This window comes from Gymnodraco acuticeps, unplaced genomic scaffold, assembly GCF_902827175.1.
Source record: "Gymnodraco acuticeps unplaced genomic scaffold, fGymAcu1.1, whole genome shotgun sequence".
NCBI lineage: Eukaryota > Metazoa > Chordata > Actinopteri > Perciformes > Bathydraconidae > Gymnodraco > Gymnodraco acuticeps.
Genome location: NW_022990889.1, coordinates 676,307 through 694,629, shown reverse-complemented (window position 1 = coordinate 694,629; position 18,323 = coordinate 676,307). Strand labels below are relative to the sequence as shown.

At 41.7% G+C, this 18,323-nt stretch overlaps 1 protein-coding gene across 1 annotated transcript in view; it reads right to left on the bottom strand.

Moving 5' to 3' along the window:
- Nucleotides 1–3,212: 3,212 nt before the first annotated feature.
- igf1ra (insulin-like growth factor 1a receptor) overlaps nt 3,213–18,323 on the bottom strand; it is a 101,031-nt gene continuing 85,920 nt past the window's right edge. The window contains 11 exon segments of the mRNA XM_034233576.1: nt 3,213–4,706; nt 4,708–5,040; nt 7,915–8,049; nt 11,891–12,020; nt 12,267–12,426; nt 12,643–12,747; nt 15,618–15,847; nt 15,939–16,006; nt 16,232–16,334; nt 16,447–16,612; nt 16,959–17,101. Of these exon segments, the coding sequence (XP_034089467.1) occupies nt 4,514–4,706; nt 4,708–5,040; nt 7,915–8,049; nt 11,891–12,020; nt 12,267–12,426; nt 12,643–12,747; nt 15,618–15,847; nt 15,939–16,006; nt 16,232–16,334; nt 16,447–16,612; nt 16,959–17,101 (1,766 nt within the window). The 3' untranslated portion in view covers nt 3,213–4,513.

Genomic DNA, 18,323 nt, shown 5'->3' with positions numbered 1-18,323 from the left:
GGAGTTGAAAGTCCGTGTTGCCCAGCGACAGCCCCAAAACATCACTGCTCTAGAGGAGATCTGCATGGAGGAATGGGCCAAAATACCAGCAACAGTGTCTGAAAACCTTGTGAAGACTTACAGAAAACGTTTGACCTCTGTCATTGCCAACAAAGGGTATATAACAAAGTATTGAGATGAACTTTTGTTATTGACCAAATACTTATTTTCCACCATAATTTGCAAATAAATTCTTTAAAAATCAGACAATGTGATTTTCTGGATTTTTTTTTCTCATTTTGTCTCTCATAGTTGAGGTATACCTAGGATGAAAATGACAGGCCTCTCTCATCTTTTTAAGTGGGAGAACTTGCACAATTGGTGGCTGACTAAATACTTTTTTGCCCCACTGTATTTAAAAAGAGTGAGGTAGATATATAATAGAAGGAAAGAAAAACAAAAAACATTTAAAGTCCCCCAGTCATGACACCAAAGAAAATACATACAAAAAAGTCCAACTTTATACTGAATCATGGGGCATGTATACAGTGATTTAAACTGATATCACAAAAGGAGAATACAAAATAAATAAATAACACTACTACAGAAAGAAAAAAAGAAACTTCAGAGAGAGGGAAAAAACATCACCTGGCAACATTTCCAAAAGATTAGGAGAAATCCTTCAAAACACTTTCACTATCCAGCCTCTATTTTAAGACCTTTTTCCATTCATGACATTGAAATGTGTTCCCTTCCCTGGACTTTAACCCATCCTTTATTTGGTTTTCAGAAGCAGTGATTATGAAGACAAACAAATAAAGACATGATCTCACCTTGAAGACATTAGCAGAAGTGGCGTTATATTGCCCTTGAAGTAATACAAAAAATAAAATAAAGTACCAGATTTTGAATGGTTGAGAGATGATGACAAGACAACCCAATTAGCCCTATTGATTTAAGAAGAGGCAAGAAATGGATGGGTTAAAATACCAGATCTGGTGTAAAGAAAATATCTGGTACACTGACTTCAACAGGAGGTACCGGGAGAGAAACAGGTACAGTATGTTGTAGAGGTCAGGGAGGTGCCAGTCGGGGAGAGGGCACTACCAGACTCAACAAAACATGATGTGGGAGAAAAGGGGGAGGTAAAAGCTGAAACAAGTAGAGGACGATCATGGAGTGTGTGGAGAAAGCAAAGCCTTTACTTTGACCTGAGATTGAGTTGCACCTAGAGGGCATTGCTAGACAACAAGTACATAAAGGGTGCCGAAAGTTCACACTCACACATCGAGCTAATGTGTCCATTCCAAATAATAATATTAATAATAATATAGACATCCACAAAACAAATACAAGAGGAAAGATTTCATAACAAATAAAAAGGAAATTAACAAAATATAGTGTTACAGAGAACCTTTCGGGGTAACAGAAAAACAAATGCTCTTATATCTAAATCATCTTATTTTTTGTTATTTTCTAGTTTTTTTTAAACAGACTTTGAAGATATAAGAAATGGACTGTAGTGGAGACCATAAAATACCAAACCTGAAGGATTTCCTTATATATGTATATATATATATATATATATATATATATATATACACACATATATATATATATATATATATATACACACACATCCAAAAGAGAAAAAGAATAAAATAGCAGCTTTGTTCTGTACAGACATAGAGGCAAACATTTTGAACCGTAAAAAGGTTTTAAAAAAGTGACAAAACCAATGATGTGTATAAAAATGATCCTTCAGTCTAAAATACAACCATAAGACCTTTATATGTGTTTGAAATGTAGAGAAACTAATGACTATTCTAAAAGAGACCTGCTGTGATTTAAAAGTCGTCTCTAGGCTACTAAAGTTCCGTCTCAGCAGGTCTTTCACGCCGTCTGTTTTGGTGTATTTGGTGCCATTTAATTGAACAGCAGTATCAGAGAGAGCGATGTTGACCTCCCACATGAAATGCAAAGTCAGATACGTTTGAAAAAATGAAAATGGAGGCAGAGTTGTATCCCTTGATTCTGAAATTCATTGATTTGCAGTGAGAGACTTATAATGCTTTGTTCAGATTAAGATTGGAATTAAAACAAAGGCAGATTAATGCTGTAATTCAGAGTTGGCTGACTTGAGTCAAGTGTTCTTCCCCTCAGAAGTGATGAAGAGGGGGGATTTCCTTCTGTTTAGTTAGATATGAATGAACTTGCAACAGCGGTGCAACAGTGGTGCAACAACGCGTTTTGGTTAGCAACAGCATGCTGGCATTTAAATATAGGTAAATGAAAATAAATGGCTAGGGCGAATATCAATTCATTTGCCAATTGCTTGTAAAATACTCAATTATATCAAGTTTGCTGTATTATAACACAACAGTCCTCACACATGAGGAACTGGAGGACAAAGATGCAGATTTTCTGTCAATTTACTAATTGTTTTAACTCAATGAAAATATAATGATTATTAAATCCAAACAACAGTCTCACTGATGTGGTATGTTAAAGGTCACCTATAATGTGAAATACACTTTTCCATGTCTTTTATACATAAATATGTGTCCCCTCTGTGTTAAGAGAGAAGGTTTCAGGAACAAAGATTATCTCTCTTTTTGTCCTGATCCATAAAAAAACCTGTCTGACCTGTGGACGAACCTGTCCACTCTCAGCTCAGTAGAATGAATGGAGACAGAAAATAATAATAATCTAGATTCGGCTTTTAGTGCATTTTACAACTTTAAGGGCTATAAAATAGTTCATACTGGGTAGTTTATTTAGTTAGTTAGCATAGCTTGCTAGCACCAGAAGCTAACAACAACGATCTCCGGTACCGGTGCGCTCTCTCTCTCTCGCGCACACAAAATGGCTTGTTCCACACACACACACACACCACACACCACACACACACACACACACACACACACAAACACACACACACACCACACACACACACACACACACACACACACACACACACACACACACACACACACACACACACACACACACACACACACACACACACACACACACACACACACACACACACACACACACACACACACACACACACACACACACACCACACACACACACCATAGCTTTAATGAAACACAGAGACCCAGACGTAATAGTACTGCATCATATTATTTTTCGAATCAATCATTTTTAAATGTATGATTTTTCTTTTTTTAATCTTTTTTTTTAATAACCATTTTTCCTCCTAGTCTCTCGCGCCCCCCTGGCATGCCTCTGCACCCCCCAGGGGGGGGCGCGCCCCCCACTTTGAGAACCACTCTCCTAGAGCAACATTGTGTTTTTTAAACAAAACATCTCTCAGAGGGGCGTGGCCAGCAGCAGCCCATGCCCATTTAAAGCTACAGACACAGAATCAGCATTTTTTAAACAGGCCTGAAACAGAGGGGATCATGGGATGCTACAATGCAGGATCTCTTAGGGATTTAGAGCCAAACCCTTCAGAGACATATTTTGTATATATATCTGAGACCCATAATATATTGTTGAAAAAGAGTATAATAGGGGACCTTTAATTGATTAGAAAAACATATCTTTAAAAGACTGTGCTTGCATTTCTAATCCTGTATACAACAGTCCTGCTTGTATGCTGCTCTCCATGTGTAAGCAATTCACTTGTCGTCAACATGTCAGTTTTTTTCCCAAGTATCACAAGGCTAACACTGTCCTCTGTCCAGGGATAAGACACACAGACTGCTGCTCCAGGATCAGCTAGTCTCAAAGATCAGGTCTGAATACCACCAAACATTTTTGGGTTTTTTCTAGACAATATTATCTCAACTCTGAATCACAGCCTTAAACCAGAAAGGAGACCTATATGAAACCGAAGAAAGGAAGTAAAATTGATTTGGCAATAGTTTGGCAGATACACAACAGGCCCTACTCTTCCATTTCGACCCGCTTCTGATCGGATCATAGACATATCATAAGAAAATGAAACAATGATCTTAGTCAAAACTGTCTAATTGAGGCATCCTCACATCACATGAGCCGATCTGCTCATGCAAACAAAAGTCATTTTGATGGAAAGTCATTTAGAAATGGAGCTTTGCCATATAATAGAGAGAATCGCGTGTTTTGTATAAATACACTCTCTGATATCCACAATATCCTCTCTGAAATCATCAGGAAAAAAGTGCTCTTCTGTTGGATTTGCTGGCAGATATGCTAAAAAAAGTTGTCTTTAAGTTCATGTCTAAATCTGTCAGGACACATGCCTGCATTGGTTCCTTCTTGAAGGACCGACATACAGGCGGCACAGGAAGGAGTACCCCAGTGTCGAGTCTGACACACCAAACTCCAAATGCTTTTGCAGGTTTCTGTACTCATTCACTGTTTTTACAGTTTATGTTTGACCTTAAAGGATCGGAGAGATCATCTATTGGCACACAGTAGAAGAAAGTCATTTCTTACCTCATCCATATCTCCTAGAGAAAAGGATGAGAGGCTTGTGTTACCCTGTGTAAGAGGAGGAGGGGGGGGGGCTGGTCTGATATCAGCAGGCCGACGACTGGGGCAGTGGTAACGCCCGCTCGTTCTTTCTGCCCCCATTCATGTGTGCATAGGGTTGCAACTCGTCAAAGTTAGGCCGAAGTACCACCACGGGTCCGTTGGCCGATACATGTCCTGAGTGCTTGTCCAAGGCCTGGCCTGGAGACGCCAAGGCTGAGGCCCCTGGCCCCGGGGGGGGAGGGAGACACGGCTCCCAGGAGCGGAGTACTTGGGCCTTGCATTGGGGATAACTGCTGGGTAGAGGGGGGCGGCGTCCCTCCCGTCCCCCCCAACGAGGGGGCGGCAGCAGCACAGGGCTGCCTGGTGGAAGCAGGGTCCAGTGGAATGTTCTCCATGTTTTCTACCGCCATGTCCAGCTCCTCGGTGTCCGGCGGCTTGTTCTCCTCGCTGAAGAAGAAGCTCATTTCCCTGAAGGGAGGCTCCAGGTCCTCTTTGATGCTGTTGATGATCTCCAGGAAGGACGGACGCATCTTGGGGTTATACTGCCAGCACATCCTCATCAACTCAAACCTGCAAGTGAGGTACAACAATATAAAAAGGGTCAGTAATGTACATGTATGGTATGTTTTAAGGCTTTCTTTTTTTTAAGTCGAATACATTACACAAGTATGTTTTGTACTAAGGGATTTTATACTGAAAAGACCATCCTGTTGGCATCGTTTTACTAATGTGGCCTGCAGTCTTAAAATAGCCTCATTGAAGCATCGCCTGAACAAATGATAATGTGAATTTTCTCCCCCATCTCAGTGAATAATTGGGATGCTTCAGAGCCAGTAATGTTTCAATGTACACATGGGCATGTGAGTAGTAGTGCGGTTAAGACTGAAAACCTTAGAGTGGGAATACTTCACATTTCTCACCAGCAGGTGGCAGGAGACACTGACGTTAAAGCCCCTTTTAATACCGTCTTGCAGTTCAGTATTGAGCTTGTAAAACAAAAAAATATGTAGACAGTACAATAATATAGTACAGTAATCTACATTAATGTACTGAACTGCTGTTCACTAGAATACAACTTCAATAAATGTTAGACCAGAGGCTTTTTATTATTTTTGATAACGTTTTTTGTGCCTTTGAGAACACAAAAACAGACCCAAAATACATTTAAAAAAAGGTAACATGCCCATAAAAAGGGCAGAGATTGGGTGTGAATGTTATATATGGTATAAACCTTTAGTTTATACAAGGGCTAACAGCTCTTACAAACTAGCTCTTACAAACTAAAAGGATTGTGTGGAATCATTTACACCTGTCCTTATCTATTGAACCTTCTGATTATTTCATACAGGTTTGTTGTTGACAGTAGTCTTAGTTAACATGTCAGCTCAAATAAGATATTTCAAGTTTGGATTTGTTTTTATTTGTTGCTACATTACAACACATACAGTAGGATCTGTAATGTAGCATGTACTCAGCAGCACAGTAAATCATACGTCAGGTCTGTGCCAGGCCAGCAGCCGAGCTTTGGGAATGTCAAAACAACATCATAAAAGGGAGAATTATTACAGTTTTGTGTGGCGCTACACCACACACCACGACTTCAATTATACACAAACAAGCTAAGAATACTCTCGAAGGCCCGCTGACATAAACACCTCAGTCATCTCCCCTCCGCTCTTGCTTTTCCCTCTCTTCTCTCTCCCTCCCTCTCTCTGCAGTCCACTCTCTGCAGCTGAGTGCCAGGATTATGGGTCGAGCTTTTCCTAAGCACGAGCCTCGCTTCGTACTCTGAAGCAACGGGGGGCAGCCTTGGCTTGTTTTTCAGCAGCACAGCAAGTGTCTTAAAGTTGACGTTCAAATGTCCAAACCCAGGCAGTAAAGACCTCCCATTAAAGACGTGTAATGCTTGGAGCAGGGCCGGCCCTTCGGGGGGACGCGTCTGCATACTCCTGCCTGCTCAAAACTCTTTCCCCACCATCTGTTGCTGCACACCAGGCTTGTTGATGCACATTTAGAAAACAAACACTGCAGTAAATCCTGACTTCTTGTCAGCATTCTGCCAATCATAGACCACACACACACACACATGCTATTACTGTTCAATTAAAGGCACTAACATTTGACAAGTGACATTAGCCCCATATGCTAAGCTCACAGTTGTACACAAGCTGTGTAAGTACTTGTTCCTCAGCTGGCATAAAATAGCTCCTTGGGAGGGAACATGCAACAGCGCTGCAAACATGACACATGAAACATCCCCAGTGTGGTGAAACCTTGATGTATAATAGCCCTGCGAGTGATACTGCGCACATTCCACCATAAATCATGTTGTTTAATGTAATCGCAGAGTCTGTGTTTCATTTCAGACCAGCCCTGTGAGATAGAAAGCACGTTTTGTCTATAGGAAACTCTAGACAGGAACATGGGAAATCAAATCAGTGACCCACAGCTACCTGACTATGGGAAAGCCGAAACAAGAAGGAGGCATTCAAGGCTCTCCAAATATGACTCATTCCCCTTGTCTGTTGTCCGGCCTGCTTTCTCTTGTTGTATCTTTCTATTCAGTCTTTGTATAGACTCCTGGCTTCACTGCATTTCAGCAGTCTTCTGGAAATCTCCATTAAGTCACTACACTACAGACGACCAGCGGCAAAAAGTCTGACTGTCCCGTGTTTTGCTCCCAGACCAGGAGGATAAATGCCCCCCCCTCCACCACCATCACCACCTCTGTAACACAATCCACACGTTCCTGTAACCGGGACAAAACAGTCAGGCTTCCATAGAAACGAGAGGTTTGTGTCTGCACAACACTCGGCCCTCTTGTTTTTTTTCGACCAGCGCTCTTTCTAAGGTGAGATCAGCCATAAAGAGTGGGGGGGGAGCAGAATGCCTTCTTATTGAGGTCAGAGAGGGAGAGCAGAGATGCATACATGCAGCACCGCATGCTGACAGGCAGGCTGTGCTGTGATGTCTCTTCTCTTACAGCTGGGTGATTCATTATCGAATTATAAATGAATCAATGACTTCCTTCTCCGTCTATCCCACTCCCTTTGCTGATGGACAGACAGGAATGAGGGGCATCTCTCACTCCCGGTTCCCAGCCTCCCTTCTATGGAGCTGATGGGTGAGGAGGGCTCTGGCTGTCAGCTGACCAGCGGGGCCATGCTGTCAACGTACCACATTTAACCCGTGACGTTAATGTCAGCCTGATCTTGGCTCTATCTAAGCATACACACCACATGATATTCTAAACACTTCAAACCACAACTTAAAATAGACCCCAGGCAAAATATTAGTGACACTGAATGCTGTGCGAGGCGGTGGAGGATAAAAAAACAATACCGTCCGTCAAGGGTGTTGAAACAGAAACCCGAAAGGCCTTAGATGTTTGACATAAATGTAATGTATTATTATTATTACTACTATCATATGAAAGAGACTTACAGCATGTCAGGGCACTTGTCAGGTTTGTCCAAGAGCTCTCCCTCCATGACGAAACGCAGCACTTGTTCGTTGGACATGCCCTGGTAAGGCTGTTCTGCTAAGGTGGCGATCTCCCACAGCACAACACCAAATGACCTAAGGAAAGAAATGATACAACAAGAGTGAAGTCGATTTAGGAGCACAGGCAGCACTGGCAACCATACTGAAGAAACCATGTATTTGGTATTATAGGACATTCAAACCTCCTTTTGGTTGTTGTTTGTAATTATCCCTAAATAAGCATTTAAAGCACCAAACAAGTGTTTTTGAATTCTCGTTTTCTAGAAAGTGTCTATTACAACATATGTATTGCATATAATAAAGTTATTGATAGATGCGTATTATCAAAAACGCTGCGCTCCCTTTATTAAGGAGGTATCTTCAAAACATTCATCGGGAAATGTATTTTTTTATTTAAATGTATCCAGTAAAGAGGGCTAAAACATCATCAACCTGGGCATGATTATGCAGAATGATGTGGTTTCTTAAATTTCTCTCATAATACAAATTATGAACAATGTACATTGTACAATCATCAGATTGGGTATCTGGACCCTGAGTCTGTAATCAAGTTTTCATTCATTCATTCATCTTTCAAAGTAAACTTTTGAATTGTGTTTTTCCACTTTTCAGGCAGCCAGTGGTTTTGCACAAAAACAACCCAGCTAATTTGCGTTCATGAGGTAAAACAATAACAGTGGATATAATACCTGCATTTTGTTGTTGTCAGTATATTCTATATTATAGATGACGATGCGACTTTAAGTGAGTGAGGACTACATTTGTGTGATTTGCAGTAAATTATCTTGTAAAAAGCAAAAACAAGCACAATATATATTTGCTTGAAAATAACTGTATGAACCTCTAGCTGCACATATCAATATTTTAAACTAACAACCGGTCAAATTAATATATATATATAGTGTGAGAGGTGAGGCTCGTGGCCACAGACCTCACAGAATCATCTGACTGCAGTTCTCATCTTTGTAAGGTGATATTATGTTGGTGTTGTGTTTACAGCAGGGGTGGGGAATCTCCGGCCCCGTGCGGCATACGGCCCGCGAGACAATTTGGTACGGCCCTCGAGGTAATTTATAAACACACGCAAAAAAGAAAAACAATTAACAAATCTAGACCGCAAAAAAATTAAACAAGCGAGTGCCTGTTTTTCCTGGCCAAGGTCAGGGTCCATGAACACAACACGAGCCTCACGTGTCATCACGTGGTATATGTCTCGTCTGACAGGGGTGCAGTTCTGACAGAGAGCACCAGAACGTGGCTCGGCACTTCAGATAAGGAGCCGTACACATGCCGCAGTTTTTGCGTGGCTGTGTCTTTAGTTGTAAACCCAGTGGCGATCTGTTCATCTGTCATACTGATCATACAGTCAATAGCTTTGTTGTTATTAGCATCTGGTTAGCTAGCTATGCTAACGAATATAAGAAGCTTTTTCTACAACCAGTGAAGTAAAGGCACATCTTTATATGATCATTATAGTTATACAAAAATAAGAGAATAAAGTAAACAGGTATAAAATACTATATGACAGTAAAATAAAGTTGTTATTAATAAATAAGAATACAGTTTAAAAGGGGAGTGATTTGTAAAATATCCATAAAGAAAAAGTAAATATGCTTACAGGTCTGTTTCATATGGGTGTTGAGAGATGTATGTATCCATAGATCTCTTAATGTTGCTCTCAAAGTGCACCAGATTGATGCTTTTAACTTCAACATTTAAAAAAAAATCCCGGGGGAGCATGACCCCCCAAGAGGAGGTTAGGTCCCAAATCCATGCATTATCTCTAGAGTATAGTGCCTAGTAGTCGGGCCAGAGTAACCTGACGACAGTCACGGAGCAGCAGATGTTAGAGAAGTTTATGCGGCAGCACAAGTTAAACCTAAAACCTGGTGGTGTTTAAGTATTAAGAGTAATGTAAACGGTGTATCAGTGTAGCAGTCTTGGAATCACGGTAATGTCATTCCTGCAGGACCAGCCTCAGTATGAAGTATTTACAGTTCTCAGTTTAACCTCAAGCTACCTTGCTGTGAAACTAATCATGAAGAAAATGTTTAACCTCACTAACAAAGGATCCAATATTTGTTCACTCTTGCTAAGCATAATATAACAACTGGCACGAGTTCAGAGAGTCCATTCAACAGTCTTTTAAACAGCCTTATTACAACACTGCATACAAGTGGCTGAAACAGTCTTGTGCTGACAGACAGCTTCTCCCGATCAACAAAATAAAAGTCACCTACTTGCGGATTCCTGAGGAGCCCATAATGGGCTCTTCTTACGCTAAACTTCATCTGTGCAACATCAGAAAGGAATATGGAGAACGCAAATGTGGAGATGGGTTTGTGCTGGCACTGCAACCTCTCATTTCAGAACATCTGGAGCAGTTTAGGCCCACTCTCAGGGACTGACCCGTGGGACAGTTTGAGTTGGGAAACAAAAACGTGCAAGGGAGCTAGTAAACACATCTCTGCATAAGAAAAATACAAAGTGAGAACTGTAAACTCAGATTTCACTGCAAGTTGGCATAAAACAAGGTGTCAGTAAAAAGAAAGACGATGTGTCTTGCTATCCTCTCACAGAGAGAGGAATTTCCGGAGAGCCAGCAGGGAACCAAAAGATTGTGATGGTTTTTGAAATTGGAATGTTGTTAGGAATACGGGCCGTGAAGTTATATGTATTTGTATAGTTTTGACTCTACAGCATGGATTAGTTTAGCGTAACCCATCCAACCAAACAAATATGTAGACCTGAATTCATTGATAGGTGGACGATGTTTCTATTTGGAGAATAGATTATTGGAGTTTATTCGATTTTGACTATCTTATCTTTTGGGCCTTTTGCAATTATAGAGGTGGACACAATGACTGGAAAGAAAGAGGGAGAGGGAAAGGGATGACACGCAGCAAATGTCCGAAGGTCAGGACTGGAACCCAAGCCGCTGCAGTTTATTGCTTATATATAGCATTTCTGGTTTAGTGGGATATAGGAAGGAAAGAAAAAAGGGTTTTAAACCAAATGCTATGGTATGTTGATATAATGTATGATACAATTGATTGAGCCTGTTAAGATGTGAAATGATCAGAAAGGAAGAAAAAGAGAAACTCAATCTATACTTTCTTTTTTTGTTTTCCAAAATGAAGAATTTCAAAAGCCCTTGTTTTTAAAATTAGAAAATAAGATTGATTTATTTATTAGTAAAGTATGCTACTTATTATTTGTATTGCCTACAGTTCAGTATCATCATTGATATTGTTCAAATGTTATTGAGTTGTACTCTATTTGATTTGACATTCAGTTGTTGAGTACATACAGACGTTGGTATAACAACTGACTTATATAGGACACTGAATGATCATAATTCAGATTGTCCAGACCTCTGCACAAGGACATTCTGTAACTGGACAATTGAACACTCTTGATGTAGAAACTTCTGGAATACTTTGTGAGCCTCCTATAATACGGCAGGTTTCTACATGCATTACGCAGGCTTGTGAGTGGGTGTTTCTCAATCTCGAGTACGCTTGCTTGGTAGCACATGTCTTCCGAGCATCTTGCTTCAGAAGCGAGGCAAGAATACTTCCTGGCATTCGGAAAAGGAAGAGTGGAACAGGCGAGCAAGTGTGCAGGCGTGCGTCATATAGAGGCCGCGCCTTACATTTTCCGCCACAGATTTGGGGAAATTGGTCCGTGCGCAAAGCATTGTGGGGATTTTAAGACCGCGGAGACTACACATGTGCAGCCTCGAAATGTCTCCAAACTAAGTACGCCGGGCTCGGTAGAATTCCAAGTATGCTGGACATTGGAACAGTACTTCGGCGGCACTCGATGACGTAGTATGCTTGAAATAGTGGCTCTGGAGCAGCTTTACTCGAGATTGAGAAACACCATGTGTGTGAGGGAGTGTGTGCTCTCATACCAGACATCAGCCATCGTGGTGAACACGCCATCTTTCAGAGACTCTGGAGACATCCAGCGAACAGGCAGCAGGCCCTTCCCTCCTTTACGGTAGTAATCCGTCTCATAAATATCTCTGGTCATGCCAAAATCTGAAGGAGAAAAAAAAAGGAATCACAGGTTGGGGAAACAAGTAATATCAGTCACTCTGTGTGGGAGAAGAAGCTCCTGAGAGCTCATCCATTCCCTCACCTTCTCCCTCCTTCTGTCCATCTACATTAAGACTCCACGGCCTCAGGCACTCACTGAAATCCAAACACTTCTTTTGGAGGCCGGTGAAGTGGGTTTAGCATTGAGCGACCAGGGGAGGCTGAGAGCATTGTATTCAATTGACTTACCTCCAATTTTCACAGTGTAGTCCTCGCCGACCATGCAGTTCCTGGCAGCCAGATCTCTGTGGACAAATTTGTTGGCATTTAGGTACGACATGCCGTCGGCAATTTCCCCTGCCATCTGGATCATCTTTTTGAGCGGGGGTAGGACCTGAGTGGTGGAGTTCTGGGGATGAAACGAGAGTGTAAAGGGCAAGAAAAAAACACTGTTCAGTTAGCCACAACACCGGACACTAGGTATAGATCAGTGAGGGATGGATGCTATGAGTGGAAATGAAAGGGACGACAGGATGTGTGTATGTGTTCACACATTTGCGTGTTTGTGACGAAAGAGATAGAGTGAGTGTTTCTGTGATTGTGGTCGTCAAGAAAAGCTGCTTACTTCTTTACGAAGAGAGCGCAGGTGGCTTTTGAGGTCTCCGCGGGTCATTAGCTCCATAATCACCAGGGTTGGCTGTCCCTGAGAGACCACGCCCAGCAGCCGCACCTAAAGGAACAACAACACCACACAGGTCAGCTCAGGTATGAGCAGGCAAAAAAATCCATCAAATTGTTTTGTATTTTTAAAGAGATTTGGGACATAACAAAAAATAACTGTCTGTTTTACAATGAAAATCACAGTTGAAAAGTAAAAACTGAAATATAACGATAATCAAAACAGTACAGTGCATCTTAATGAATCCAAACAAAAAAGTTGTACTTCTGTAATAAACTATTTACATCTAAAAATGATTGTTATTATAGAAGTTATCCGAATGAGCTTTCCGTGAATATCCTATCTTCTTTCATTTTTAAAAGGACATAATATCACTCAGCGCCAGTGGCAAGCCTTGACTTTTATTACTCTCTCGTTCAGTTACTATAGCTGGGCCCTCTGTGAATTCATAGCAGGACCACCAATCAGCTCCTATCTTCACCTCGCAGAGACGAGCGTCTTTCATTTAACCCTTCACATTCAAACAGAAACTGAATAGGCAGATTCGAAGGATTTATTTATTTGGAAATGTTATTTTAAATACAATTAAATCAAGTTATTTTGGTAAAACTAATGCAAAAATATAACTAAACAAATATTTAGAGGGCCCTGACGGCTCGCCACTGCTCAGCGCTAATGGGGAGCTTAAGAACACTTCCAATGAAGCCAATAAAGATGTCTTCGCAGTATAGAAGTAAAAGCAGGAATAACTAATTGATATGAGGTGTTGTGTAATCTCCACATTACATCTAAGGTAAGATAGACTATATTCAAAACAGTCAGTTATCATTCAAGAAAACATCATTTCTCAGTGTGCTGCTGATGGACACGATGCTCCCACAATTCATTTCACAAAGGAAATGAAGGAGATGCACACAGCTGGGACAAATGTAACTACAGATGGCGGTGAACCTGATCCAGGAATACCTCAGAAAACAATACAAATACTTTCCCGGGAAAACATTTGTCTTTCTTTCTGTGAAGTTTAACTGGAACACAGTTTGAATAATGTGCGAAGTGCATGAATGCCCATTTATTTATTGTTAGTATTCAAGAAATCATTTTAAAAATAAGCAGCAAGTATGATAGGCAGACTGCTTTACCCACCATCAAAAGCACATTAACAACATAGGAGCAGAACATGTTCCAACTGTTAATCATTTCCATTTTACATTCACATCAGTACAAAATGTTTCACTATAACTTGCTTTTAAGATCTAATCAAACACATTTGAATTCAATAATTTAGTAATAGGCAGCCAGAGTTGGTTGATAGTGAGAGCTTTCCAAAGCGAAAATCAGTTTTACATAGTTAATAAGACTTTAATCACACTGATGAGAGAATATACACACTCTCCATGAGTCTAAACCAGGGGTAGCCAACACGGTGCCCGCGGACACTTAGTCGCCCGCAGGGACAACGTGAGTCGCCCGCGGGGCATGTTCTAAAAATAGCTCGCCAAGCAAATCCAAAATGTATAAAATACACAAAACAAAAAAGGAAATGTAATTAAAAGAATATACCCAATGCATAAACGAAACCTAAATCATAGCGAACTCTATCTACTTACTACAACTCTATATCTATCTAACACCCCTCCTCCCCCACCCACAATGAATATCGACCAATCACGTTCTTGCTTGATTTGCAGAACCAGCGTTGCAGTAGGGAAGAAAAGCAATGTGGCACCTCCCCGCTGATTTTCCTTCTGGCAGAATCTACACATCAGCCCCATTCATATTTATTCCACTTGACGCACACACACGCATGGCGTAATTTCCACTGGGGACAGGGGGGACATGTCCCCCGCTCGTTTCGATACCCCGTTTGTGTCCCCCCACTTTACAAATATGTTAATTATTATTTTTTAACGCAAGCCGTCATCGCCACGGAGGAGCACACAGCCTCTGTGAGCGAGCGAGACAGAGAGAGAGAGAGAGAGAGAGAGAGAGAGAGAGAGAGAGAGAGAGAGAGAGAGAGAGAGAGAGCTAGGGAGGGAGAGAGAGAGCTAGGGAGGGAGAGAGCACACCTTTATCTATTTAATATAGATAAAGTAAGAAATCATTCCAATGTGTACTATAGTACAGTAAAAAAAACAGTTTAAAAGGGGAGTGATTAGTAAAATATGCATAAAGAAAAAGAAAGAATGCTAACTAGATAATATAAGATAAGAATAAACAAGTTTAAATGATTTGTTATTTGTTGTGATCATATTCTAAAGATGATTGGATTATTGAAAAGTATACAGCTCCCTTTCATCTGAGTGTTGAGAGCTGTATCCATAAATTCATGTTGTGCTCAAAGTGCACCAGATTGATGCATTTCACTTCAACATTTAAAAAACATCTTCCCGGGGGAGCTTGCCCCCGGACCCCACTAGAGGAGGTGAGGACCCCCCTAGAGGAGGTGAGGTCCACCCCCAAATAAAGCAGGTTAAAATAATTAGATTGCATACATGTTCTTTTAGTAAACACTGAAACGGGTCTCACAGACCCAAACAGCACACAAAGGTTAAAGGTAAGCATATAATAATGTTAAAATGTGCTAAATATATACACTGCAAAAAACAAAAAAAGAGGAGTAAAAGTAGCCCCTGACTTGTTTTATTTTTTGAAAGTAGCTCTCATCCTAAAAAACGTTGGTGACCCCTGGTCTAAACCCTGCCTCAGGCTCTAGCTGCTTCAGTAAAGACGAGCACAGCGTACTGCTTGTGCCCTGCTGACACCTTTCACTCTGAATCTTACAGATTATTGAGGAATGGTAATGGGAGCACTTTCAAGTGGGTTGAACATAACTGTTTTGGTGAAAGCCATATTATGAGGATTTATCTGCTCTTATTTCAGTCTTCTCTTGCTTAGTTGCCATTTCTCGGCCCTCTTACCACATGGTGACAGTTGAACTCCTTCATGACAGAGGCTTCGTTTAAAAACTCGATGCGCTCTCTCATGCTGGCTGTCTCGTTGACCGTTTTGATGGCGACTCGTGTCTCTGGATCGTCTTTGACCACTCCCTTGGCGAGGCCTTCGTACACCATGCCGAAGGAGCCCTGGCCCAGCTCTTTGTGCATTGTGATCTTCTCCCTGGCCACCTCCCACTCATCGGGGACGTACACTGGCACAACAAAGAGGACGGAACGTCAACAACCCATACACAAAGGGAAACTAAACAGTGAGAAAACTGACAAGATATTGCATATTCTTACTCTCAGCACTGAAGTACTCAGGGTTGACAGACGCATAAAGGACTCCATTTCCCAATCTGTCACTATTCCTGTTGACAAAAAGACAGCGAAGTTAGTCACCAGGCTGCTCTGATTGTGGATGGGATGCGTAATTCTCTACTCCTTACCGCAGGGGAATGTTAATGAAAACAACAGCTATTAACTCTGATTGACATTACACCGGTCATTAAGTTTCATGAGCATAGTGAGGTAGAACAACATTATCAAGGGACTTTGTCTGGCAACGGGGAGAGCATGTTTATAAAGATACTTGCCTCTTTTTGTTCACAAAGAAGAGAATGGTGGTGAGGCAGGCAATGAAAAGCGTCACTATGATGGGAATTATTATGACCAAATAGAACGTAACACCATCATCTCCTGCAAGACAAAACAGATAAATAATCAGAACTTAGTACAGATCTTTGTCTTATCTACTTTAAATCAGTCAACATTTCTTTCCAATATACATGTATAAGAAATGTTGCATTACGTTTGGGCGGGGGCACGTAGAAGAACACGCTCTCCGTCCAGGAGCCGTTCCCTGCTAGTGATGTTGCACGCACTTGAGCGGAGTAATTCCCCGAGCCCAGGTTGGTCAGCCGTGCTCCTCTGTTCTCGCGGTACTGCTGCCGAGACACACACTCGTGTTTCTCAGGCTGAAAGGAAACACGCATGGTGGTTACTGTTTGAAACACAGTGAGCCTTCAAGGTCAATAGTCAGGTTCACGTATAGAGTGTAAAACTAGGTATTTGGCATTCTGTTTGGAAAAATAACCGAAACAGTATGGACAATATGGACATCAGATCTATCCTTCTCCTGAACATTGGGTTATGCCTGTTCATTGTGCTAAATAAGGCAGAGTTTGACACTATATGACCATTATGACATTCATCTGCTGAACGCAGAAAACATCTTTGTGCTAATGTGCTGTGATCTCTTGTATGCTGATACTTCTAAAAACTTGTCTGAGGGGCTCTTTAGTTAAACCCAGCCTGGCTCACCTCAGTCCCCGGCCGAAACTTGATCTCATACATCAGGATGAGTCCGTTGGGCATGAGAGGCTCCGGCCAGCGCAGCACCACACAACCCTCAATCTTATCACTCCTCTCATAGATCACCTTTCCAGGGATGTCATCTGCTTTGACTGGGACACACACACACACACACACACACACACACACACACACACCACACACACACACACACACACACACACACACACACACACACACACACACACACACACACACACACCACACACACACACACACACACACACACACACACCACACACACACACACACACACACACACACACACACACACACACACACACACACACACACACACACACACACACACACACACCACACACACACACACACCACACACACACACACACACACACACACACACACACACACACACACACACACACACACACACACACACACACACACACACACACACACACACACACACACACACACACACCATTACAGCATGCATGTGTCTACAATGCACCAAAAGAGAACTTCTTACAGCATTTCTTAAACCAGGGGTTTTCAAAGTGTGGGAAGGTGAGCCTCCCCTCAGAGAACATAAGAACAGCAGCGCCCCCCCTCCCAATTATTATTGCTATTATTATTATTATTATTGTTGTTGTTGTTGCTATAATGCAGGGGTATTCAATTGCATTTCAAAGAGGTCCAGTAAGAGAACATGTCATTAAATGCTCTGTTTTTGCTGTCTACCTTTCTCTTTTTTGAGCATGCCATTTGAAATGACTCCGACTGTTTCTCTCTCTTCTTGTCTCGTCTGTGTTTGAATCTATCGTGCTGACTCACTGACTGCACCGATTTGATTGGCTGAGTAGCGTCACCTCCTTAAAACATTAAACAACAACTTTTTTAAACCTTTTTATCTTTATGTTTTAAAATATTTTAAAAAACATTTTCAACATCGTGGATGAATCCTTATATGCTCCCGGCAACACACTGAACGTCAACTTTGCCTCCTTATTACACTCACCCCTACTTTAGTGGGAACAATGAGTCTGCGTCTTTGATGCGCACAGGAGGATGATGCGGGGATGCAATGTAGACAGGAATAAACGCAGATCATCCTCTGGCTGCAGCCTTGACCGGTACTTGCTTTTGATCAAAGTAATTGGCCTATTATTACAATTTAAATAAAGGGCGGTGCTGGCCGTCATCGAACCGAGCCGGCCGTCAACGGCCCGCCGTTCTGGGATTCTCCAGAACACACAGATGGCCAGTCCGCCCCTGCCAGGACCGGTCCATGAAAATCCTAGCTTCAAATAATCGTGGTCATACTGCCTCCGTTTTCTGCCAGACGCTGTCTCC